Source organism: Halichoeres trimaculatus, unplaced genomic scaffold (assembly GCF_033239565.1).
Source record: "Halichoeres trimaculatus isolate MK-OKI-2021-1 unplaced genomic scaffold, fHalTri1.1 fHalTri1_scaffold_18, whole genome shotgun sequence".
Taxonomy (NCBI): domain Eukaryota; kingdom Metazoa; phylum Chordata; class Actinopteri; order Labriformes; family Labridae; genus Halichoeres; species Halichoeres trimaculatus.
The window spans coordinates 12,998,162-13,023,083 of record NW_027437196.1 but is presented as its reverse complement, the minus strand read 5'-3'; the positions used below and the strand labels follow the sequence as shown (position 1 = coordinate 13,023,083).

Sequence of the window (24,922 nt, the reverse complement as noted above, 5' to 3'; positions counted from 1 at the left end):
GTAACGTTTCAAATGTGAAAGGTACCCATCCCTAATGAGGCCCAGTGTGATTTGGAGCAAAGCTGTAGCATTTTATTGAAAAACATGAGGCCATTTAGTAAAGTAGTGACCAATAAAACCACTCAGAGTGTACTAAAAATGTAGTAAGATAAACTGTCTGAGCCTGTAAAACAACTAAAAAGAGACAAGTAGTGATGAGAAATGGAAAGCACATGGGTACATTTGAACAAATGTGGAAGTACTCTTTTCATTTCTTGTATTAAACACTCATCTGGCCCATGTCTTTGATGAACAACTCACATGATGCTCCCAGACAACACAAGTCTGTTAACAACTTCTGCCTCTGTTATCAAGCGGTATGAGTCACTGAAGGTCATTCATCATGCCTTCAGGACGTAAATAGATACATCAAATATTCCTCTTGTTGGAGTTCAGAGTAAGCTGCTCCTGCTCTAATCATTAAGGTGGAGCCGGGTGAAGAGTGGTGCACACAACAGGGTGGTAAAAGCTTTCTTGGTAGGCACTTTGCTGCTCTCAGTCTGATTCAGCCTCATTAGTATGCCACATAGGCGCACAGCAGGGACCCGGCTGGTGATGTACTCTAAAAGGAATTCAATGTCCGTCTTTCTGCATACTGGATCGCTCCGTGTGTGGCAGGAGACGCAGTCCTAAATCTACATCCCCATCAAACACAAAAGCACACACTGTCTTGGCAGCAGCTTTGCGAGGCTACCTTGAAAGACTCCACACAGAGCGTGTGCTGAACCCAGAGCTCTAGAAAACCCATACAGCTGTCTCACTTTAATCAATAACGACACAGGGAAGCTCAGGGTGCATCGATAGAGAAAATCTTATTGATTTGTTAAAAGGAAGGTAAAGCTTGTGGTTCAGGTACTTCACAGTCATTAGAGGATTAAATGTAGCTTAACACGACGGTTTTAACCTGTCTGCCTTTCAGGCTAGGTTAGGGTAGAGGTAGGGCTGGGCGATTATGGTAAAAATAAGAATCACCGTTATTTTAAGTGATATTGAAATCACAATTAATATACACAATTATTCATTTATTCAAAAATCTCAGCACTGATTTAAACACAACTTTAAAGAACCAGCAAGTGGCACATACAGTATTATTGATACACATAAGTCACACACACTCGCTGTGGCTGCACATGGAACACAGAAGAGCTATGAAGCACAGGAACTTGCATACATCTACACTGTGTGGCATATTAATTGTTTTTCTTCGATTATATTGTTTTTATGATTGTCAGATGGCAAAATTGAAATCACGATTAAAATCCGATTAATTGTCCAGCCCTAGGTAGAGGTGCTGATCTTTGCTCTATCACTGTTGGGGTTTTTTTTTTTCAGCTTTTTTCTCAATGATTATTTTTTGGGTTTAAAGTAAGACAATGTCCCCTTGCAGAATCATCATCAGAAGTTTTGGCATGGACACAGATTTTCAAACCCCTACATATTCAAATGTTGCAGAAATCTTTGAATTTGTGAGTAAACTACGGTGGCCGGTGGGTGTCAGAATTTGCAAACACCACAACACAAATTCAAAAGCTACAATCTTCTACTCTAGTTGTGTACCCCGGTAGATGTACATATGCAGTATAGCGCCCCCTGCAGTTTGGGAACGGAAGCCAGACGCGTTCTCTCGTGCTGTTTCCACACGTCTCATATCTGTGCATCACGTTCATACAGAAACCATAACCCAGCTTTTAGAAGGAAGGTAGTTTGTTGAGCAGGGAGTCTTAAAGAGACAGACCTAAGACGGAGGAAGAGTTTCTGACAGAGGCTGAAATAACATTTTTCCCAAACACAAGTGCTGGAAAAATAGGGACTTTTACAGGTCACACAGGTTGGGTCAGGGTTGGATAAAATTTAAAAATCTTTGGAAGCATAAGACTGAGTACTATTGGTAAAAAAGTTTAAGAAGTGCGCATTCAATATCTTGTTCTGCAGAGACTTGCCACATGTGGCTTAAAAACATTGTTGTTTATTTCCATAAAGAAGAACTGCACAGTTGGAGCTTGTTAAGGTTGTTTTTCACCACATAAAAACATCTATTGAGGTATTTCTAACTTTCAGACTAATACAAATGGAAAGAATCAGGCAGCATGGGGCTTTTGAAAATAAATCTGTAAATAAATGATAAATAATTGTAAAAAATAAAGCTACTGCCAGCTACTACTACCCCTCCTCCACTCTCCATCTCTGATGAATCCTGGACACGGCTCAGGGCCAAGCCCAAATCACTGGTCAGCCCCACACCATCCCAACACAGACACTCCTCTCTGCCTGCTTCTGGTAGCAGGAGAGGGGTGCATCCCCCCCGGGACCCTCCTCACTCAGACATCATGCTAAAAAATAAATATGGAAGCTTTCTTTCCCTCTCCGCTAACTCCTGGATGCCCTGCCCATCATCACAGACTCTCCATCCCCATTCCCTTCACCCGTCCTAGGACCCGCTACTCCACACTCCAGTTTACACCTTCAGGGGCTGCTGGGGGAATAAAGCTTTCTCTGTCGTTGCCCACACCCTCTGAATGCTTGACCCGTCACATCCATAACTGTCCCCACCAGCCTCCCCACTGTCAAAACACTCACTAAAACCCAACTTCTAAAAAAATACTTTCGATGTACAATCGTCTTTAAATGTACTTTGTTGTTTTTATTGTTTTGCTTATTTTTCATTCATTTTTTTTGTTTCTGTGTGTTTTATATGATGTTTCTCCTCTGTAAAGTATCTAGAAAAGCCCTTTATGAATAAAATTTATTATTATAATTATTATTATCATTAAACTACTATTGTGTTTTTCTTTAGGGCAAGTTTTTCTGGCAGGTGAAGGTTGGCTACACCATCGGCCACAGTGTTTCCCTTGTTTCCCTCACTACAGCCATCGTGATCCTCTGTATTTTCAGGTGCGTACAGTTTTCCACACATTTAAACTGTTTTCTTTGTGTTTTAAGATAAAAGTCTGCTCTGAAAAGGGGAAACAGTGATCAGTTGTATGTTTTCGCTCTTGATTTTTCAGAAAAGTATTGATGATTGACTCGTTTATGGACTGACATGTTTCTCACCTCATGTTGTCAACTGTTAAGAAAAAGGATATAAAAGATGATAGGCACTGAAGAACCCCTACAGGGAGCATTAGTATGAGCTGTTTACCATAAAGCTCAATAGCATTGACTTTATCCCTGCTGGGCTACACAATCAGGACATCATGACAGCTTATTCTTTTCTGTGCCGCAAATCAAACACTTTGAACTAGATTTAATGACCTCTGCTCGATGCATCTTCGCACAGAAACAGAGGGCTTTAAGTCAAGAGAGAAGAAACAAACAAGTCAAATCAATCAGACTTTTTCGTCTTTCCATCCATCTCAGTGTCTTGGTCCTTTGATGGTACATATCTGCCGCTGGTCGGAAATTATTCATCATGAGCACAGAGGGATCAAAGTGAATGGTGTGAGGGATTGATTTTGAGGTTTTCAAAGACAGCTTGGATGTTAAGACAGCTTGGATGTTAAGACAGCGATCACATATTTAGATGATGGAGTCTTTACTTAGCAGCCACCTCTGGTCTAAAATATGAAGCAGATGCAGCTTCATATTGAAAACTGCAGTTCAGTGAGCTTCTGCTTGAGGCTGGCTGCAGAAAGTCTGAAAACAACATTCACACCCAGCCAAAAAAGCCAACCTTAGTTTTTTTTTTTTTTTTTTTTTATTACACTTGCGGAATTTCCCATGTAAGCACTGACATGACTGACACCTAGCTCGCTACAAAGAGGCTAAAGGCCCGCCCCTTTTACTCCATCCTAACTCAAACAAAGCTAGTATAGTTTGATGCCTATTTACAGGACAGTTTTCACCCCAGAACATTTTTTAAAAAGCTGTGGAAAAAAATCTTGTTTACATTGAAACGCTGGGAGGCTGAAAACACTGTAGTAAGCATGACAGGCCTGTAGTTGGCGCTACAAGTTTCTTGTCCAGAAGCAGCTTTTGGTAGATTTGCACCGAAGTAGAGTTGGGCTGATCATCTGTCATATTAGTTAATACTTAGTGCAGAAGTGGTGCAACAGATTAGAGATAGACTGATATGGATTTTTCCGGGCGGATGCCGAAAATTTGTAACCAAGGAGGCCAATAACCGATATTTTAAGCTGATATTAATTTGCAGTCAAAGTGCAAATATTGGTGTCAAAATTTTTAACAATACAAGCTCCTAAAAACTTAACTCCATTCAAATACCTCTACACATGAGTTTATTAAACAGTTCCCAGGCTCAGCAGCATGTTTTATTAAGTTAAATGAAAGCTTAAAAATTTAATGACTGAAGTTTTCCACAGTAAATAAAGTTTTCCTAAATGTCCATGTAACTGCAATAACTGTAATAACTGTAATAACTGCACTGATGATTGGCTGTTACCCAAGCCATGGCTCTGCTTGTAACCAATCACATCATACTGTGGGTGGGACAGTGCTGGGGGCTGATTAGTGACTGCAGACAGCGGAGCGGCTGCATCAGAGCCGCAACAACGCAGTTTCAAATTAGTTTCTTATCGGCCGTTTGATTTTAAAAAAGGCCTCAAAATGCCATATATTGGCCCGCAAAATGCAGCGTGACGTCAGTGTTTCCACTGAAAACTCTGGTTTGCTGTTTACACAATAACATGTAAAAATAAACTATGGAGGCAGTTTTTAAAAGTTTTAGGTCGGTCAAAAACATATCCATGTAAACAAGAGGCTGAAACGCAACAATACTTTTGTGTTTCATCACAAAACCGTTGTCGTGTAAATTGCCCATTAGTCAAGCTTTTTTAATATGGCACCCACCCATCCTCAATAAACTTTAAAACTGTATCAGAAGCAATGAGTGACATGACAAACAAAAACAACAGAAGGATTAACACAGCCCAAAATGGCACAAGAAGAGAAGAAATGTCATAGATTCACTGTATAGGTTAGTGGATTTGTCTGTTTTTCAGTAGGATGTTTGTGTTACTCCACTATTCCCCTTCATCTCCTTGACTTCTGAGTTGAAGTAATGCAATGCAACAAGTGCTTCGCTTCTCACGTTGGCAAATCATGCTGCAACAAATCATGTAGAAAACACTTTCCTTATCAGGGACATGGGGAGAGGTTGAAGGAGGAGAACTCTTCTCGTAGGAAATTGCTTTTCTACTGATTTGTCACATCTCCTTCTCTCTTTCCTGTCACTTTATTACCAAATGCTGAAAATTACTGAGTAAGTTTTTTTTTATGTTTACGAAAAAGACCTGCAAGGTGGAAGCTTAACTACCTGGAAGTTTTGTTCGCCTGAAACCAGCAAAGCACAGGCTCAAAGGAAAGCAATAGAAAAAATAAAACAGAAACCAGAAAACCACTATCATTGCTGTGACAAATAAATTGAGCTATGTAGACTAAAACTGGAAGGAGAGTATAGTTTGTGTTTACACGTCTCTGTGTTATTTAACAGAAGCAGAATAGTGATTGAGATTTCTCTTACTCGCTGTAGAATTTGTAAAAAACTGGAATGATAACTTATTTCAACATTGACAGGTTAACATTCAGATGTCACAGTGGACAGAAATAGTGGTGTTTACTTTGAAATGTCTCATTTCAAACAGCTGTGACAGAGTGTGAGCAAGCTCTCCCAGCTGTCAGATGAGCTTAGGTAAAAACTCAGTGATCCCTGAGGTGATAGTAAGTGACTGGACATGTGTTGAATCACAGCAGGATATTTCTCCTTCTGGAGAGCAGACATCAGGACTGACAGTAAACATTACCAGATAGCTTTACTCAACCATGAGGAAGTCAATGATGGAGAATTCAAAATGTTTCTGAAAGCATAGCCACACATTATAGGAAAAGACACTAAAGATCAGAATTGTGCCTCATGTGCTTGCCTGTTATTTTCAGTCAGATTAAGCTGTTAACTCAAGGACACTGGATCGTAAGCATGAAGGTCCTCCTCGTTGAGTTGTGTGTTCGAAGGTCTTGATGTGTATCTTTCTCTGTGTATCCCAGGAAGCTGCACTGTACGAGGAATTACATCCACATACATCTTTTCGTCTCATTCATCCTGAAGGCCATCGCCGTGTTCATCAAAGATGTCGTCCTGTATGAGGTTGGGGAAGTGGACAACTGCTCCTCAGGCTCAGTGAGTTAATTATTATCTGAGACGTTTGCTGCCTGTTGTGTTTTCACAGAAGAATGGTTCAGGGTGTCTCTGCATCCTTGAGAGCAGAGGAGCTACAAGTCTCCTGGACGCTCAGCAGGAGCGCGTGTGTGCAGATGTAACACAGAGCTGTTAATTATCAGCATCAAACCACCTAATGAGCGGTCTCTTCGGCTCAACTAGGGAAAGGAAAGATGGATTTCCTTTGTGCTGATTTTTGTCAGGAGACAGGAAGGGAACTAAAGCGGTGTTGTCTCACAACTACTGATGTTTTCACAAGGTTGAAGTCAAGGTAGGGTTCAGATTGGCATCTTTTATAACACAACTTTTACAAAACATTAAAGCAAAAGTCTAAAACTCTGACAAGGAAACGGCCGTCAAGGGATAAGTTCTCCAGCTGACACTTAATGTCCCAGCTTTATTTCTTTGTGTGCAGTGCTGAATACAAAATCAACTGACGGGATAAGGTGGGTCCTAATTTATTACCTTACCTGGAGGCCATGTCTGGGGGAGGGTCCCCATGGAAAAATGTAGTTTCAGGTCTTAATCGTTGAAGTTTTGTGCTTAGAATATTCCCAAAGTAATCTGTTCAATTAAAAAGCTGGAGAGTTTTCAAACTTGAAAGAAACGCCTGGAGGACAATGATTAACCAAAACTTATTACATTTATTTGACATAACACCTTTTTTTTTCTTTTATGTGGACTTCTTTTGCTTGTTTCCCTTTTTTTGTTTAATCTAAATGACTTTTCATATTCTGCCAACTAAAAATCAGGCTGCCAAACAACTTTTTTGTACCTGTTGTTTTCTTTGGCAGCCTTGTATTCAGTGTAAGCCATGTCTTGTTTGTGTATGCCTAATCTGCTGCTGCTCACACACAGGATGAGCAGTTGTCCTGCTGCAGATGCTGATTAAACAGATTGTAGCTGCTGTTTTAATTTCATGGGATGGTGTTGGGTGTTGCTTTTGATGCTAGGATTGTGGCTGTGCTTTAGTTGTATTGATTCTGGCTGCGATGCAGAGTTTTTACAAATGAGAGAGTTAATTACAAGTTTTTGGTCTCCCTGAAATTACTTTTATATCTAAGTATTGAGAAACAGGTAAGGTTTTATGCGCCCCATGTGTCCACTGACCATTAAACTTTTCCAATTAGTGTAATGAAGAAATGTTAATGAACAGGCTTGACACATCTTCTCTACCTTATCTTAGTTCAAGCTGCTGATGAAAAATAACATTTGTCTGATTACTTCACCTGGTTGTAATAGTTGAATTTTTTTTCGCTCTGTAAAGTGTAAATGTAACCCAAGCAGAAATTACACATTCATAGGGAAACTGAATTAAATTTAAAGGGGACATATCATGCTGATGCCTGATTTAATACTTACATATAATATAATACATTTGAAAACAAGACCTTACACCCCCTGAATTTTCAAAAAAGAGATATTGTATTTTTTCTCTATTTTTTTTATTCTAGAACGAGATTTGATGCCTCTGAAAATAGGTCATTGCCAGATGGCCGCGAGATTTCGACCTTCATGACGACATGAGGATCCTTTCTTTTTATTGGAGTAATCTGATAAAGCAGCTCCTCCTCTGTGATGTCAGTTAGTCACACAACCGCCACCGAGGGATACACCCACCAAGAGCAGAGTATAAACGTATAAACTCTACATGTTACAGTACCGGTCTGACTCACCACACTGAAGCGTCCTGAGATGATCTGTGTCGAGGTGGATTTTCTTCCTCCTGAGCTGCAGAACCGTCCGGGTCTGACTCGGGGTCCAACACAAAAGGACGTATCCTACACTCTGCCCTTTTATTAGTGCTATCAATGCCTTACGGTGAAGTTTTGGCAAACAGCAAACTCGCACGGTCCGCCCCTATCCAATATGGCGATTTTGTAAATACTGCCATGCTGCAAAGACCGCCCCCTGGCTCTACCCCCTCTGCCCCTCTGATAGAACTGACCAATCAGAGCACAATGGGCTGTGACGTTGCGAGGTTATTGGAGGTCATTCTCCAAACAGAGCGTTTCAACGAGATCTTCAGAATGGCCTAAAATTAGGATATTGAGAACGCTATTGTGGGGCAATGAAGGAACTAAATGACTTGTACTGAGGGCAGAAATGCTTTACAGACATCCTAGTCTGGCATAGTGAAAAGGAGACACAAGCATGATAATACTCCTTTAAGGGACCATTGATGTCACACACAGGGTTGAGAGCTCCAATTATGCTAATTTGCGTTTGCACATAATCCTTTTCTGTCAGAGCAATATCACATTCTGCTTACATAGCAGTTGGTCTCTAAATGCACAATAACAAGTAATGTTAGACAACACAATAAAAAATGGTGTCAATTCCACAATAATTTAATCTCAGCTACTTACTAACGCTAACACCTTGCAACTTTAGGATTAGCAAGAAAGCTGTAGCTAACACAGCTAATAATATACTCCAATCTTTTTGTCATGTTTGCTATGCATTTATTTTCAGTTCACATAATGTTATCAAGAACCTTTCTGTTAGCAATGACTGAAGACTGGGTAGTTATATATTAGCATTAATTCATGTAGTGAAAGGGTGGTTAGAAATATTGTTTACATTAAAGTTGTTTTAGATTTTCTTCATCAGCTACCTTACTTTAAAGTCTTTACTTTAAAATTACTTTTAAGTCAAGAAATTATGAAACTATGAAAGTAATGGTTAGAATGACTGTTTTTTGAACTTTCATCCAGGCTTGTTTGAGTTAATGTAAACTAATAAAATAGTGAAAACGGAAAGTAAAACAGCATTTTTGTTGATTTAAAAAACTAAAACTAAAAATGAAGCTTTACCAAATAAAACCTTTAACTACTTTAAATTGTTTTGTGACTTGAAAATATTAACTAAAGCAAACTAAAATAATCGAGAAAATGTCTCACGTTTTTGTCTTTGTCTATCTCAGGTATAAAAAATGTAGAACATTTCTCAAAGGGAACATATCCCACTAATCTCAAAATCTATTTGAAAAGTAAAAAAAAACTGGGAGGCTAACCCAGCTTGGCTTTGTCAGGTCAAGGTTAGGGAGAGTGTCCAGCCCCCTTCTCCCTGAAACTGAAGCTAATCCCTAGACAGGCTGCAAAACAACCACAGATTTTATCGTACAATGCCTTTTTCTGACTCTTTTGAATCTCGCCCCTGACAGCCATCCATTCAACAAAGAAGACTAAAACTCAACTCAAACTTTATTCATAGAGCACATTGAAAACAACCAAAGTTGACCAAAGTGCTGTACAAACACAAACAACACATATAGCTTAAAATATCTAAAACATAAGCAAAAGTCTGTATTCATTAAAATACATTATGACACATAAAACACATAAAACAAATTTAAAAAAAAACTAAGATGTGCACTCAACTTTGATTAAAAGCCAGGGAAAAGAGGTGAGTCTTTAAAAGTGATTTAAAAACCTCAACTGAGCTGGTGGAGCGGATATGCTCAAAACTAATACTGAAACTAATAAAAACTTAACTAAAATTAAGCATTTTCAAAATATAAAAACTACACCAGAAACCCAGCTTTAAAATGCATTAAAATGAAACTGGAATTAAAAACAAAACATTTAAATGGAAGGACAGTAAAAACTAAACTAAAATGCAAAACTGTAATAGCCTTGCTCCAGACATCATAAACAGTGTTTAAACTTTTGATGCTGCGTGAAATGTCAAAGAAAAATGGCTGCTCCATGAGTTTCTCCACTTCAGAGCCCTTTGCAGATTCTTGACAACTCCTGGGTTAGTTAGGGCGAAAGCGTAGTAACATAATTATTTACCTGAAGTACTATCGATGTAAAGACATTAACCTTGATGATGATAAACTGGTGAAGCAGGGCTGCCCTTAAATAGTTCAAGCTGATTGCCCACTTATGTTGTGAGTGATACGAAAGTGATACCAGATCACTATGTTTGGATTTCTTGTCAGCTTTACACACCGCCCCGCCACAGACCGCCAACCTGCAGACCTGATAAGTCTGGTACCATCAGGTTTGTGTTACATGATGTGACCACACGACGAGAGGGGCCTCACGGTGTACTTATTATGGCGCTCTCTGTCTTTGTTAATGTACTTATCCGCTTGACAGAAGCCAGATGCAGCCTCCTCTGTAAGAAGTTACTGAGAGACGTTTTAGCTGCTGCTCGCCACATGACATCAGCATGACTCCCATTATATGTGCTGGCTCCCTTAGAGCTGCTCTGTATGCTTGGCTTATCAACCATCTGGTGGATTTGCGCTATAGTGACCCATGAGATCATATATGATATAATCCCTATTGGGAAGCCTATAAAAATGAATAATTTAAGACACTGTGTGTTAGTCACAGTGTTTGTGTGCTTCATCATTATCTGCTTAGCACTGTTGGCAGGCTCAGTTCAGGCTCCAGTGAACAATTCGTGGTGATGTGAACACATTAGAAGTAGCAGTAAAGGTCTAGGCAGCTCAGATGGGTCCTTTTTGTTTTCATAACATGCAAATTTATTCATACTGTCATTCCAGATATCTGTCGGCTTCAGCCCCAGCTGTTTTGGTAATCTATCTAAAACTTGACCTCCAAGGACAAGAAGTGGATCCAGATGGCCAATGCAGGATGTTAGTTTATCAAGGATGTGTACATTTTTACGAGAATTCCAGGAAAGTTGGATTTAACTAGCAAACATTTATAAGATGTACAAGAAAAACAAAAAAACGGGCCTGAGAATCACCCAGCCCTCCATCTCAACATGCATACTGCTGAACACACATGTTGAGGCAGACTTTTCTTTTGAAGGAGCTGGGTCAGCATTTCCACATAGCTCTTCAGTTTTCAGTAGTATAAAACAGAAAGTAAGGCTATGAAGAGATTTTTTTCCAAGTAATTGCTTCATTCCAATCACATTTCCATTTATATCTAAATATGCTGTCAGATATCTGCAGGGAGAAACAAGAGGTGGACGATCCAGTTGCAGATAGATCTAAAAATGGATTTATTAAACAAACTCAAAAGTCCAAAAATAAAAGAAATCCAAAAAACGAAACTCTGGAAAAAACTTACATATGGAAACACAAAGAAGTGACTCTTAGGAACAGCAGCACATGACAGCAAGAACCAGACACGCAGAGACTATAAAGGCAGGGGGGCAGTGAAAAACAGGTGTGAAATAAGACATAGGCAAAACACATGAGGGACAATCTACATGAGGTAAACACAAGGAGAACTAAACCACAAAAGAGACTAGAAAACCTGAAAACCCTGAAATAATTATAATTAAAAAAAAAAAACAGACTCATGACATTTCCCTTATTTAGCAAACCAAAATAATCTTGTTAAGGTTATACTAAAAAAGCAACTCTTTCGTTTTTTTTCTATTATTTATTTTTGGATGATTCAAGAATGAAATGAAATGTAATTTATTGTCTTGAATTTTAGTTTTTTTGTTCCAGTTATTCTGTACTGCCTCACAATGACTTTGAGTCAGGAGTCAGGATGATTATTTATTAAAAAAAAAAGAAACACAGATTAAGAACTTCCAAACAACTGACTTTCTTACATTAAGTTTTCACATTATTGACCAACAGTAATAACCTGACAAAGATTTAATATTCAGCACTGAATGAGGAGTAGTTTAAAATGCATCCTCTGTGGTCTTAAGTCATCCATGATTCATGACGTGTGAAAAAGTCCTGCTCCTCTGCAGCAGCTCAGACTTCATACACCTGAATTTATTTCACATAAGGCCTTCACTTTCTCACTCATTGTTCTGTAATTGGACGTATGGTTAAGCACATTCCCAGCTCCATCACCACCTCTTTGTCCATCTTAAGTGTCCGTGGGTTGAGCTAAGCCTTTGACAGAATGAAAACGTGTTTTTCCCACTGCATTCATATCCACTTTGTTTTGTTTCCTTTTCATACCCCTCTTTCCAGGATGTATCCATAAATAATGTCTTTCAGTCTATCAATAACACTGTCCTTTTCATCTCCCTTCCTAGTTATCCCTTCTCTCACAGCACATCTGCTCTCACAGGCTCTTTTTTTTAAATGGGCTCCATAACGATCTCTCTCATCCAAGTGATGCCCTCTCTGTAGGTTCTCTGGGGGGGGGCACTCACTCCAAAGACAGCTTGTATGTGACTAACCTCAGACCTACACAGCGTGAGTGTTTTCCGTGAATTAGAGGCTGTGAAAGGGCTGAGCACATCAGCTCAGCCCACCAAAGCCATTGAAAAAATGAACCCTATACTTGTTGAGCGGCAGTTGGATGTTCAGCCCTCAGTGAGCTGATTGTGTTATCTGTCAGGGGTTGTTTCAGTGTCCTCTGCTCTGTTTTTCACTGAAATACCTGCTGGGACATTTCAGGACTTTACGGGCTTTTCGTCATCTGGTTGGAGAGAGATGGAGCTTCTACTTTATTGTCTGCCTGCTTCGGCCTATTTTAGCTGAGAGATAAAATCCAGCACTGAAAAATGATAAAGTTGTGCCACTTGCTTTTTATTGCTGAAGTGGAAGGCTCAGGGAAATCTATCCAAATTGGCTGACAAATGTATTAAAGAGATAATACTAAAATTAAATTAAAGATTAAAGGAGGATGCAGTGTTTTAAGTATCATACCAAGTCAACTGCAGGTGATCTTCAGATACTCTCCTTCAAGATAAAATCTAGACTCACAGTAGACTAAAATTGTGGCTGTATTCTTGTGTATTTTTAACTTAATCATAATGTTACTGTTAATTCTAGACTTTTATGTTATAAACTTTCAAATTTCTTTTTTGTTCAACTTAGAGATCGACCAATATGTTTTTGTTTTTTTTTAACTACTGGTTATTAGTAGTTTAGGACGTCAATAACCGATATTTGAAGACCATATTCATTTTCAGTCAAAGTGAAAATATTGGTGCTAACATTATGAATAATACAAAATCCAACACTTAACTTAGTTAAAATGCCTTAAAGCATACGTTAATTAAACAGATCCCAGACTCAGTAGTACATCCAGTAAAGTTAAAGGTCCTATTTTATGCTGTTTTGGTCCCAAAAGCCAATAAATCAAGCACAGCAGCATTGTTTCCAGGCTCTCATAGCCCCTCTGTTCAGAACGGTCTGATTTAGTGGGCGTGACCTTCATATGTAAACGAGCCACTGCTGATACCGCCCCACTCTTCCACGTCACTGAGAGTGGCGCCACGAGCTCCGAGTGCACAATGTTTAGAAAACAGAGAAGCTCGTTTACCATAACATTACAGGCTAAAACAACAGGCTAACCACAGCTAAAGTTAGCATCCTGAAGCTAACACAGAGACAGGGGGGACACTGAGGAAAAGCTCTTACATCTGCTCCACAGCACACAGCATTTAAAATACTCACATTTCCAGGGTCTGAGGTTTGTTGGCGGATGGTTGGTCATGCGCCTGGATTCAGGACCAGTCTATTCGCTAGCCCTATGTTGTACTGTCCAAAGTTGAAAAAGCAGTCGGCCGTGAAGTGACTAGCACACACATGCACAGTTTTACTGAGTGTAGCTGGCACATTTCCTTGATAAATGAACTCTAGTCACTTAGTCTTGTCTTCTTCTGAGATGGGAAGCTTGTGCATGGAACTATGTGGCTGTTCACAGCCAAAAACAGCCATACAGAGGAGTGGGCGGGGAGGGAGTTTAGGGGGTATCTGCTCTGGTGGACCAATCAGTTCAGATTTGCTCCTGATTGGGCAAAAAAGAGAATCGCTGACGTCAAATCCCCAAAATCCAAACAGCTCATTTTTAGGTCAGGATTTTACATTCACAAGCACTACTAAGTACAGGTTTTGTCATTAAATGTCACATTTTGTGGGCTGGGAGGAAAGCCAAAGACCCACAAATTTCACTAAAAGATTTAACAAAGAGATTTTTGCATAATATGGGACCTTTATGTAAAAACTTTTTAAAAAATAGCTTGCTTAAGTTTTCGACAGCACAATTTTTTCCCAAAATTTCAGTGTAACTGCAATAGTACTAGACTTAATTGAGTTTGTGCTGCCTTTTATAGGCATGTAATGCAGTTGCATTAATTTCACACGACTTTGATTTTCAATGTTTTGGCCATCTTGGGCTTCCACAGTGTAGACACAGAGAAACTCTGTGATGAGAAGCATCAGCAAGCAGCTCCTGAATATTTGTAGTTTAAATCATTTCTGATCACTTTTAAGTGTTTTGTGTGTTTGAGAATGTTGATAAAGTCTGTGGACAGTAACATAGTCACAATGCTAACTGTGTTAGCCTGTCAATGGGATTTTCCATTGACATCAGCATAAAGCTAGCAGACTATCATTAACTGAAGTTAGCTGGTAGAGAATCACTCTCCTTTTCTGAGTTAGGTTGTGAATATCGTTTTATATCTATTTTTCTGAGCCTTTGTGTTTTGAGTATAAATAAATCATTGGGCTCACAGCAACAATACTAGTAGTTGTGAGTTGTTTAGGACTGGGATTTTACAGTTTCAGTAGTGTGCTGCCTAAAGGTACCTTTGAAACATACTCCACTTGGCAAAACTTTTCCTCCCCTTTCGCTGTGTGTGTGTGAGAGAGATAGCACTACATGCACAGTTGCTGATTGGCTCATACCTGAACCATGGCTCTGCTTGTAACCAATCAGATGGTACTGTAGGTGGTACAATGCCGAAGACAGAGTAGTGACTGCGGGAAGCGGTGCGTTATAACACAGTTTTAAAATGGATTTCTCATCAACCTTGAGATATTTTCAAAAAAAGGCTGATGCTGATATGCCTCAGAATGTTAAATATTGGCACCGATAATCAGCCCGGCCAATAATCAGCCTAATTCTAGCTCAACTTAATTTCTCATATTTCAAGAAAGAAATCTTACATGATGAGGCCCTTTCCTGTTATTTAATACTAAAATACCCCATTAGATTGCAGTGAAATAGAAACATTGTGTTTAGAAATGAGAATATTCAATAATAAAGGGGTTAGATTCCAGACTATTTATTTTCATGCATTACAAACAGGATACCCATTTTCCAAGATTGTATCATAATAGAAAATCTGTCAAAATAATTTCTTTTGGCACACAACACCCTTCTTCTTCGTCATCCACTTCTCTTTCTAATAGCCAACTGTAAAAAAAAAAAAAAAAAGAAAAAAAAAAACCCTAATAAGATTGTTCAAGTGTTTTTTTATCAAAAGCAAATTCTACAGCTGTGTGAGATCTTGGAAGTGATTGGACTCTTTGTCATCACTGATTTGCAGAAACTCATACATTTTTTTATTCCTTTTTTTCAGTACATGTGCCTCACTTACAAATCAAACCCTGTTCATACACTGAGAGTATTATGACGCATATTCCTTTGTGTTTTTGTCCTAGGTTGGCTGCAAAGTCGTCATGGTGTTCTTTCAGTACTGTATAATGGCCAGTTTCTTCTGGCTGTTGGTGGAGGGCCTATATCTTCACGCTCTGTTGGCTGTCTCATTCTTCTCTGAGAGGAAGTACTTCTGGGCCTATATCTTAATTGGCTGGGGTGAGAGTGTCTACCTTTCAAGTCATTGTATCTCCTTTCTGTTCTTGAATGCCGACAAATGAGGCCGTGTAAGCCACTGGGATGTAATATCTTTTGTTTACACTTTCGTCTTTTTTATGCCCCCAGGAAGTCCGACAGTTTTCATCACTGCCTGGAGCATCGCTAAAGCTTACTTTAATGATGTGGGGTAAGAAAAACACACAGTGACTGTAAGACCAGGACAGAATCTTTAATAAGCATCTTCAAGGTGAGTGTTGTTTAATGTTTTCACAGGTGCTGGGATATTATTGAGAATACAGATGTTTTCTGGTGGATCATTAAAACTCCTATCTTGGCATCAATCCTGGTAGGTTTTAAGTTCTGAGCCATTTTTTCATCATTCCAGTCTATCAGTATCAGACTTGTTCAAAGGCAGTTAAGTTGCTACTTTGAGAAAAAACTTCAGTTATTTTTTAGCAAAGGTTTTTTTTTAGTATTATTATTATTTTCAGTGTTCTTACTGTTTGTCATCATTAAAGATGTCAACGCACAAAGTTTCCAATTTACTTTACAAAACTGGCATTTAACTTTCTGCAGTTATTTAACCATCACAATAGGTCACCATAAGTTTCTAATCAGCATCCTTTTGATGGGATTTAAAAACTTTATCGGCATCCACTCACATATCTGAAGAAAAACACTTCCGCTAATGAAAAGTCAGGCTGCAGTGAACTGAGAACTAGCATTTAATTTCCTTTTATTTACATGAATGAACAAAAAAAAGATGTTTTGATAAACTGATAGGTGAAATAAACTTTCAAGAAGTCAACTTTTTCTCCTTGTTAATGAACTTCATGCTTTGCTAAGCTAACCGTTGTTCCTTCTCAACTTTTCTGTGTCCGTTGGGATAGCTCTTATTTTCTGTCATGGCTGTACTACTGTTGTGTTGTGGCTTTTGCATTTGTGTTGATGCTTTTGAAAATTGGCTGACACCTACCAGCCACCGTAGATTAGTTGTTTAAAGAAGCTGCAGTGAAGCAAATTGTGAGACGGTAAATATTCGCAGCAGCTGTATGTTATCCTTATGCCCCTGTTTTTGTTGTTGTTATTGTTATTAATGATGATTTTGTTTGTTGTGTTGTTTTTTGTTGTTTTTGTCGTTTTTTGTTTTTAATTCTTGGAAATTCTCCAAAAAGAACTTTCAGGCAGCTTACAATGTTTATGTTTACCAAATATATCACTTAGTATTTTGTTAAGGTGGCTAGGGTATAACAAATGGGGAGTTCCAAAAACATGAACCCAAAACAAAAAAAAGGAAGAAATTAAGTTTAAGTATTTCACAAAACAAACCAATAACATACAAGCTTCTCACGAAATACAAAAACTAACAAAATAAAAAGCTGAACCATGTACGCAGCTGAAGACCCACTGGCTCCCAACAACTGTCTCCCTCCTGCTCTTATACTTTAACTCTTGTCAAGCAGCTACAGGTGAGCCTAATCACCTGGAGCTGTAGCTGTCTCTTTAAGGCTCCCTCCTCCACACGCCCCCTTCTCTCTGATTGGCCGGTCCTTAAGAAGTTTGTGGAGTGGTTATGAGATTACTTTGCTACAGTTTAAGAGATCATCTAGTTTACGTTCAGTAGAACCACTTTGAAAGAACCTTGTTTTCCTTGATCAGTTGATTTTATTTTCAAAATCACATACCCAGCACCAAATTGTAAAACTGATACTCAGAACAGACTTTATTTGAGGAAATGTTGGTTGTCTTTACACCTGCTGTGTCCTGCTTTGCCTTTCCTTGGCAGCAACTCTCGGCACTGCAGGTTTCTGTTTACTTTTGTAGTTTTGTTTTGTTTTTGTTTTTTTCCTTCAGAGTAAGATCAGGCTCAGCAGCCCGGCTGTCAGATCACTGCGTCTGTCTCTTTCTCTCTGTCTCTTCTCTTTCTGCAGCAGCCAATTCATGTGTGTAGGTTTAACGTGTTGCCAGTTTACAGCTTCAGCACAAATAATGTATTTAGAGGAATTTATTGTCCTGAGAGGTAGCAAATTAACCCAGTTGGTAAAAGAAGAATACAGTCTTTGTTATGAGACACATTTTCAAAACATTCCTCTACATCTGTTAGAGAATACTTACAAAAAAAGTTTGTTCCTGAAAAAGTCTATGAATTTAACAAGATAATCATCTATTGTTTTTCTCCCTTAATACTTTTTCCTCCACAGATGAACTTTATTCTGTTCATCTGTATCATACGGATACTCCGCCAGAAAATCAACTGTCCAGATATTGGAAGAAACGAATCCAACCAGTACTTGTGAGTTAATTTCATGTTTGTTTCATGTTTGTAATAAAGCTGGAATGAGATAAAATACCATCAATGCCTATGAGGAGGGTGGAAACTCCTCCTCACTTCAGTGTTTTTCTCTACAGAGCTGAATTTGTTCCACATTCCTTGAAATTCCCAAAATGTAAACAAAGATAATCTTGAACAAAGACAGAAGGCAGAGGCTGTGTTTGTCCTGTGAAAACGACTGTTGGTGTAAATTAAATTTCCCTGTAGTTCTTAAGATCCTAATCGAGTCTAACTCTATTGCTTGAGGCAATGAATTCCTTTTCCTCCTGAAAAGAACGTCATAAAAATGGAGATATAGTTCAGATATCTGTGTGTGTGATTCCGACCTGCACATATCACAGTCCAGCCATAATGCATGAGCATTACCGACACTTTTAATGGAGATCTGGTTCCCCGAGTGAAGTGTGAATTGAAAAGCACTCAACAGTTGCATACCATTACTGGCGTATAGAGAGAAAGAGTGAAAATTGGTTTCAGCCGAGGGAGGCATTAGCATCTATTTCTGCTCTGTCGTTGCAGGAGGCTGGCGAAATCAACGCTGCTTTTGATTCCTCTGTTTGGCATAAATTTCATCGTGTTTGCCTTCATTCCAGAGCAGGTGAAGACTGAGCTGCGGCTGGTTTTTGACTTGATCCTTGGATCATTTCAGGTATGACTTCACCTTTTAAAGAAAAAGGCGTTTATAAACGAACATGAAAAATGCCCTCAAACTTCAACTATTCTTTTTATAACTTTTAAATGGAGCTAGATTTATGATTTGGCATCTTACCAGGCAGTACCTTGTGGTGTCTGCTGAAGAAACCCCTGGCAGAAGATTGTGGCAGGTCTCCAGGCACTTTGCTCGCAGATACAGTGGCGTGTTATTGTTTTAAAACCCTGGAGTCATTTCAGTTCATCACAAACCAGGAATGATGGAGAATGCAGCCAGAGAGCAATACAGCCTGTTTGGAATCATTCCAGCACTTTCTCCTTTGTCCCATACTTTCTTCTCTTATAGACCAGAATGTATTCTTTGTTTTCTTTGTGATCACTTGTTATCAGCACCTTGAAGTTCACCATGACACACTCTGTTGATACTCTAATCTGTGGTTTTCTCTCCATATAGGGCTTCGTGGTAGCAGTCCTTTACTGCTTCCTCAACGGAGAGGTGGGTGCCCCTCTTCCCTAACAGTCTTATAAACACTGTTTGTATAAATACTCTCTTTAGACCTCAGGATTCCCATGCGCAGATAGCCCACAGTCCCGTAGCACACCATTAACATTCACACACCATCATGAAAAGGTGGCGATATGGTTGTGAGTAATCCTCGCCGGTTGGCCCGGCTATTTCTCCACCTCTGGACCTCCCTGAGGCATATTTTTTCCCTTGCACTCTGCCTGCAGGGTGGTGAGGCTGTGAAGAGCTCCGCCTCTTCTGGCAGGGAGATAGTCCGTCATTCCTGCAGAGGCTCTCTCTGTGGGCGCATTAGTTATGTTTCCCCGGACCTGGGCCAGATTGAATCACAGTGATGAGCTGGATGGCAAGACTTTACACTGTGCTGCATGAATTTTAAACAGAGGCAGTTTTCTGGTGTCCTTTGTGAAGTGTAAAGCTTTGCTGTTGAGTGAAGTTGTTCAATAATTTAGCCTCTAAAAATGGTAAAGATGCTGTAAAACACTCAAGCGGGAGAGCAAAATGGAAAATGTAACTTTCATTTATTCTCTTAAAATTGTAAAAAAAAAAAAAAAAAAGGGTGTTTTAAATCTAATGATGAAAGTTGCTAAAAAAAAAAAGAGAGAGAAAAAGGCCCCTTAACTATCTTTCACAATGTTTGGCACACCAGTAAATTACCTTGAGGGAACAAGTTATGAGTGATTTGGTAATGGGCTAATGTCTTGTTACATGGTGTAATTTTCTTAGGGAACAAGTTATTATCTTGTGTTTACAATATGATGATCTTGTGGGTACAAGCTGATATAAATTGTGGGAACAAGTTATTATTTTTTGGGCCAGGTGTTATCTCATGGAGGAGTAATTATCTTGCAGCAAGAAGTTATAATCTTTTAATATGAAGAAAATCAAGAAAAAGCTTGCTATCTCATTTGCACAATATATTATGCTGGGTGTACAAGTTCCCACAAAATCTTCCCAAACTTCTGGGAAAAAGCTATTATCTTGTGTGCACAATGTGATCATTTCTTGCGCACATTGTAGGAACATGTTATTATATTTAGCACAAAATAACAATCTTGTCAGACAAAATAATACCTTGTGTGCACAATATGATTTTTTTTTTTAATTACTTTTTATCTTGTGGCAATAGTATGATGAACTAGCGAAAAAATATAAAAATATACATGTTGGGGGAACAAGCAATTTTGTTTGGAAAGAGGTTATTTTCTTGTTGCACACTAATTATCCTGTTGGATGCAAGTTATAACCTTGGTGGAATAAAAAGATTAGTTGTGGGAGCAAGTTTTATTATGTGACTATAATATGATAATCTAGCAGGAACAAGTTATTTTGTCGGGCAGTATAATTGTCTAGTGGAAGAAGTAATTATCTTATGAGCATTAGATGATTATTTTGTGGGAACAAGTAATTATCTTGTGCAAACAATTTATTATCTTGTGTGCACAATATGCTGATCCTGAGAGAACAAGTTATTATATTGTGCACACAGTGTGATTACCTTATGGTTTCAACTTATCATCTTAAAGGAAAAGTTATCTCTTGGAATAAGTTATTATCCTTTGTACACAATGTAATTATCTTGTGGGAACACATTATCTTGTGCTCACAATGAAGTAGAAGAAACTATTGTATTGTGCCAAATAAGTTGATATATTGACCCAAAGTATATTTTTCTTGTGGGAACAAGTTTTTATCCTGTTAGCACAATACATAAAAAAGTCATTTTGGGACTTCAAGGGCTTAGAACGGTTCAGTTATGTGTTGAAAATGTAACAGGGTAAAAAAAATTGAAGAAGTCAGACTGCACTGAAGTGTGTTTTTTTCTCCACAATCAAATTGTAGGTCCAAGGAGAGATCAAGAGAAAGTGGCGGAGGTGGCACCTGCAGAGATACATGCGCTCAGACACCAAATACCAACACCCGTCCATTGGAAGCAGCAACAACTTCAGCACCCAGATCACCATGTTGACCCGCTGCAGCCCCAAAACACACCGCTGTTCATCCTCATGTAATGACGACCTGTCCAGCATATGAAACACGGACCTGCTATCACACAGCAGCATAAATAAGCTCAAAGATTAAAAAAAGGCACGCACTCCCTCATGTGCACATGTTCTGTTGTATGGAGATGTGATTGGTGAGTGTGATGTGAACGTAAGAATGTTGTGATGATAACAGGTCACTAACAGCTTCTAACCTCCACGCTTTTGTAAAAGAGTGACAAAGAAACTGATGTTTTACTTCATATTTGCAGCTAATTGCACATTTGAATGAAAAGCATTCGGCACTCATCAGTTTAAGTGCATATGTACAAGAGAATCAGTGAGTTAAACCAACAGTAATCATTTGATCATCTGTATTAAAGAAGGTTTCCTGCTGCAGCAAATGAATCGAGGCAGTTTAAAGAGAGCAGATTTTTTAACAGTTTTAAGAGTATGTGCAGCAGCTGTTCAAGAGTTCACCTCATCTAGGCAACAGAAAAGAAAGTAAAAGAATAAAACAATGAGAAAAGTTTCCATCTCCTCTCTGAAGGAGGAAGAAAAAAAACGCCAGTTTGAGACTACAGACCGGCCGACCGGTGTGATACTGACTCACAGTGACGGGTTTGGAGCACATATGCCCTTTTCTGCACTATCACTCTCATGAGAGACTCCTCTTTATTAGTTCACTTCCCTCTTGTTTCGAGTGACTCTCGGCCTGTGACTGAACTGATGTCCTCGAGCAGGTTTTGCTCCATAAACAGGTGAACGGCTGGTTTCTGCGTTGTTTTAAGTGACACCTCAATCAAATAGCCACTGGCTCCTGAGCCGCTCAGAAACCCTTGAGAGGAAATGCCTTTCAGCAATCAAGTCTTTGAATGTTTACATTAACGCGAAGGGAGTCATTTAACATTGTACAGACAAAAACACAGTGTAAAGAAAATGAATTACCATTGATTGTTCAGTTACAGCGATTGTATTGTGATTGTGACATCAGTAATGCGTCTTTGTAATTGTTTGTTATTGCAACATGTGGGGTTAAAGCTTTGCCAGGAACATTAAGTTCTCAACTATGAGCTTGTTTATGTAGTAGTCTGTGGCTTAATGTTAACAGTGAGATAAAATATTCTTTATTACAACACAAGCACACAGAGAAGCTTCACTGGCAGCGCTTTGGGAGGCTGACTGGAGCTCAAGCTTTTATATGTTTGCTGAAACCCATTGAAATGTCAGGTTTAATGTTCTACACCAGTGGAGTTCGTACCTGAAAAGCTGGTAGAGCATTTCGGAGGCTGATATGAAATGCAAAGCAAGGTGACAGGGATGACTGGCCCTTCACAATGATGCTTTTTATAATGCTTTTTTGGCTAACAAGTTTGGACTTGAAAGTCAGCTGCATGTGTGTCAAAGAGCTAGTGTCCAGAAGGTCAGGCTGTATCTGAAAAACAAACAAACCAAAAAATAAAACGCTCAACACACTGCTGATTTAAAGAATCTGCCTAGCAGGAGTGGTTAGCTCACAATAAAAACAAAACAAGCTTTTTTTGGTGATAAAATGCCTTAAAAGATAGGATATTATATTGTTTACTGAGACTTACAGGAAGAGTGTTACAATGTGGAAAATAAAAGTTTTCACTCTCTGGCAAAGGGTTTGTTCAGAGAACAGCTCCTGCTCTTGGTTAGCTCCTGGTTAGCTTAGCTGACCATGACAGCTTAAAGCTACTAAAAACAGCTCTGATAAAAAAGTAATCTAATAATCTATCTGCCAGCACAGGCTTATTTTTAGAATCTTTAACCTTGTCCACAAAAACAGTTTTGAGGCAACCAGCAAGATCTTCAGGAAAAAATGCTAATTGTGCATGGTACATTCATGTTAATATGCTAACCCATTATCAAGTTCAGTTTTTGTACAGTTGATATGAAATATAACAGAAATACTCCAAAGAGAAACCTGAAGAAAAATAACTGACTTTTGATCAGTTTCAAGCTACTCTGCTAAGCTAGGCTAACCAGCTAAGATTGCATTTAACTAAATGTATGGAAATTATGTTCCCTCAAACACTCATATTTCACATTATTTGGTTAGTCAGTAGAGTGAAATGCAATTATGTGAACTTACCATTTTACCTCAATTATCACATTGTTGCTTTGTTAAGCTAGGCTAACCAGCTACTAGCTTAATGTAGAACAGTTTGTTTTGAGGGTTAAATTCCTTTGTTGATAAGTTTTTTTCACTGTTTGTTTTTTCTATCTTCAGATTTTAGTGTAATTATATGACTGTGCCATATTATCACCAGTAACCATGGAATGTAAATAAGTTTGTACATAATTCAGAAAGGATCCAGATGTACAGAGTTTTCTAAGAAGTCATAGGTATTTCTGAATGTCATCTTATAATATTCTGGTTACCTGTTATTAGTGTTTTTGTGTCTGTATTTAAAAAGGGATAACAAATGATCAGTGACCTATATGTGTATGTACAGTAAATATTCAGTATTAAAGTAGATATAATAGAGATTTGTGTTCTTTGAAACTGGATATTGTGTTGTGTGAGTTAAAGATTTGGGAGTTGAACTGTTTGGTTTGTAACAGGTGCAAAGGATACAGCTGTAAACTTCAGATGCTCTAAAAGTATTTATTATGAGTTGTGTAAACAAAAAAAACATCATGTTACCTTTTAGTATTTCGTTGTTACTCTTGATTTTATTGTACTTTGTGTGTTGAAAGTGTTACAGTTCCGGGAGTTTAACTCGCCATAAATTTTTGATGGTGTTCCTCTCAGTCTGTTTTAAATAAATTATTCAGAGAGAAAGGAGCTGGCTGAAGTTTGATTTTTATACGGTGCGGTCATGTTCAGATTTACTCTGCACTGTGTTGTTTCCTTAAGTGAATCTTATTTTCACAATTGCTCTCTGCTACTTGACAAGGGCACAACCTTATATTGACTAATTTATTTATGTCCCCTGTAGAAAAGCTCCTTTCAGCTTCAGACTTGACTGGTTCATGCAAATATGCTCATCCCTGTCAGTGGAAGTTACTTCACAAGTTGATTTAAGATATTTCAATTCAAATCTTTGTGTCTTGGTAGGCAATTTGTTTATTAGTAAATACTGCTTTGTTAAACAATCTTACTTCCAAAAAGGTAAGAAAAACTTAAGTAATTACTTCCTTTTCCTTAGGAAGACAACAGGTCTGAGAGCTGAGACAGTTCTCGGTTTTCACTTTCAAATTATTATACCTTTCTGTATCCAAATTTTTAGCTATGAGGGGCCATTGGAGACACTTTTCAGAAATGCCTTCTCACCTATCCAAATGAAACTCAAGACATTCACATACACAACTGAAAACCTGTCACGCAATCCAGCGAAACGCTGTCAGAGTCTATTCCACAAATGCAACTAAAAAGATCTCACACTACACTGAAATCCTCACATGCGCTGATTTCAGACCAAAACATAAAATGGATTTGGATCCCAGAGGTCACCAAACTCATCCTTCAGCCAAGTGGCTCAAAATTGCAGTGTTTTCTAACTCTGCCCTGAATTTTTTAATTAGTTAATTAAACTTTAAATTTAAAATATCTTTTGTTTTGTTTTTGAAGTCACAGTTTAGAAAGACGTGGCTCTGTTGCAGCTAGAGGTTTATTTTCTCCCAAAGCGCAAACAGATGTGAAATTTTATAGGATGTTGACTGTATGCAGATACCCCTATGAACAAC

The 24,922-nt window shown here is 38.6% G+C and overlaps 1 protein-coding gene across 2 annotated transcripts in view; it reads left to right on the top strand.

The window, feature by feature from the left end:
* The window catches only part of vipr1b (vasoactive intestinal peptide receptor 1b), an 83,348-nt gene extending 59,340 nt beyond the window's left edge, over window positions 1-24,008 (top strand). For both annotated transcript variants that reach the window (XM_074693646.1, XM_074693645.1), the window contains exons 5-13: window positions 2,834-2,931; window positions 6,040-6,172; window positions 15,567-15,720; window positions 15,847-15,907; window positions 15,994-16,066; window positions 17,922-18,013; window positions 18,572-18,701; window positions 19,158-19,199; window positions 21,069-24,008. In XM_074693646.1, the coding sequence (XP_074549747.1) occupies window positions 2,834-2,931; window positions 6,040-6,172; window positions 15,567-15,720; window positions 15,847-15,907; window positions 15,994-16,066; window positions 17,922-18,013; window positions 18,572-18,701; window positions 19,158-19,199; window positions 21,069-21,260 (975 nt within the window). In that variant the 3' untranslated portion in view covers window positions 21,261-24,008. The remainder of the gene's footprint in view (window positions 1-2,833; window positions 2,932-6,039; window positions 6,173-15,566; window positions 15,721-15,846; window positions 15,908-15,993; window positions 16,067-17,921; window positions 18,014-18,571; window positions 18,702-19,157; window positions 19,200-21,068) is intronic.
* Window positions 24,009-24,922: the final 914 nt, after the last annotated feature.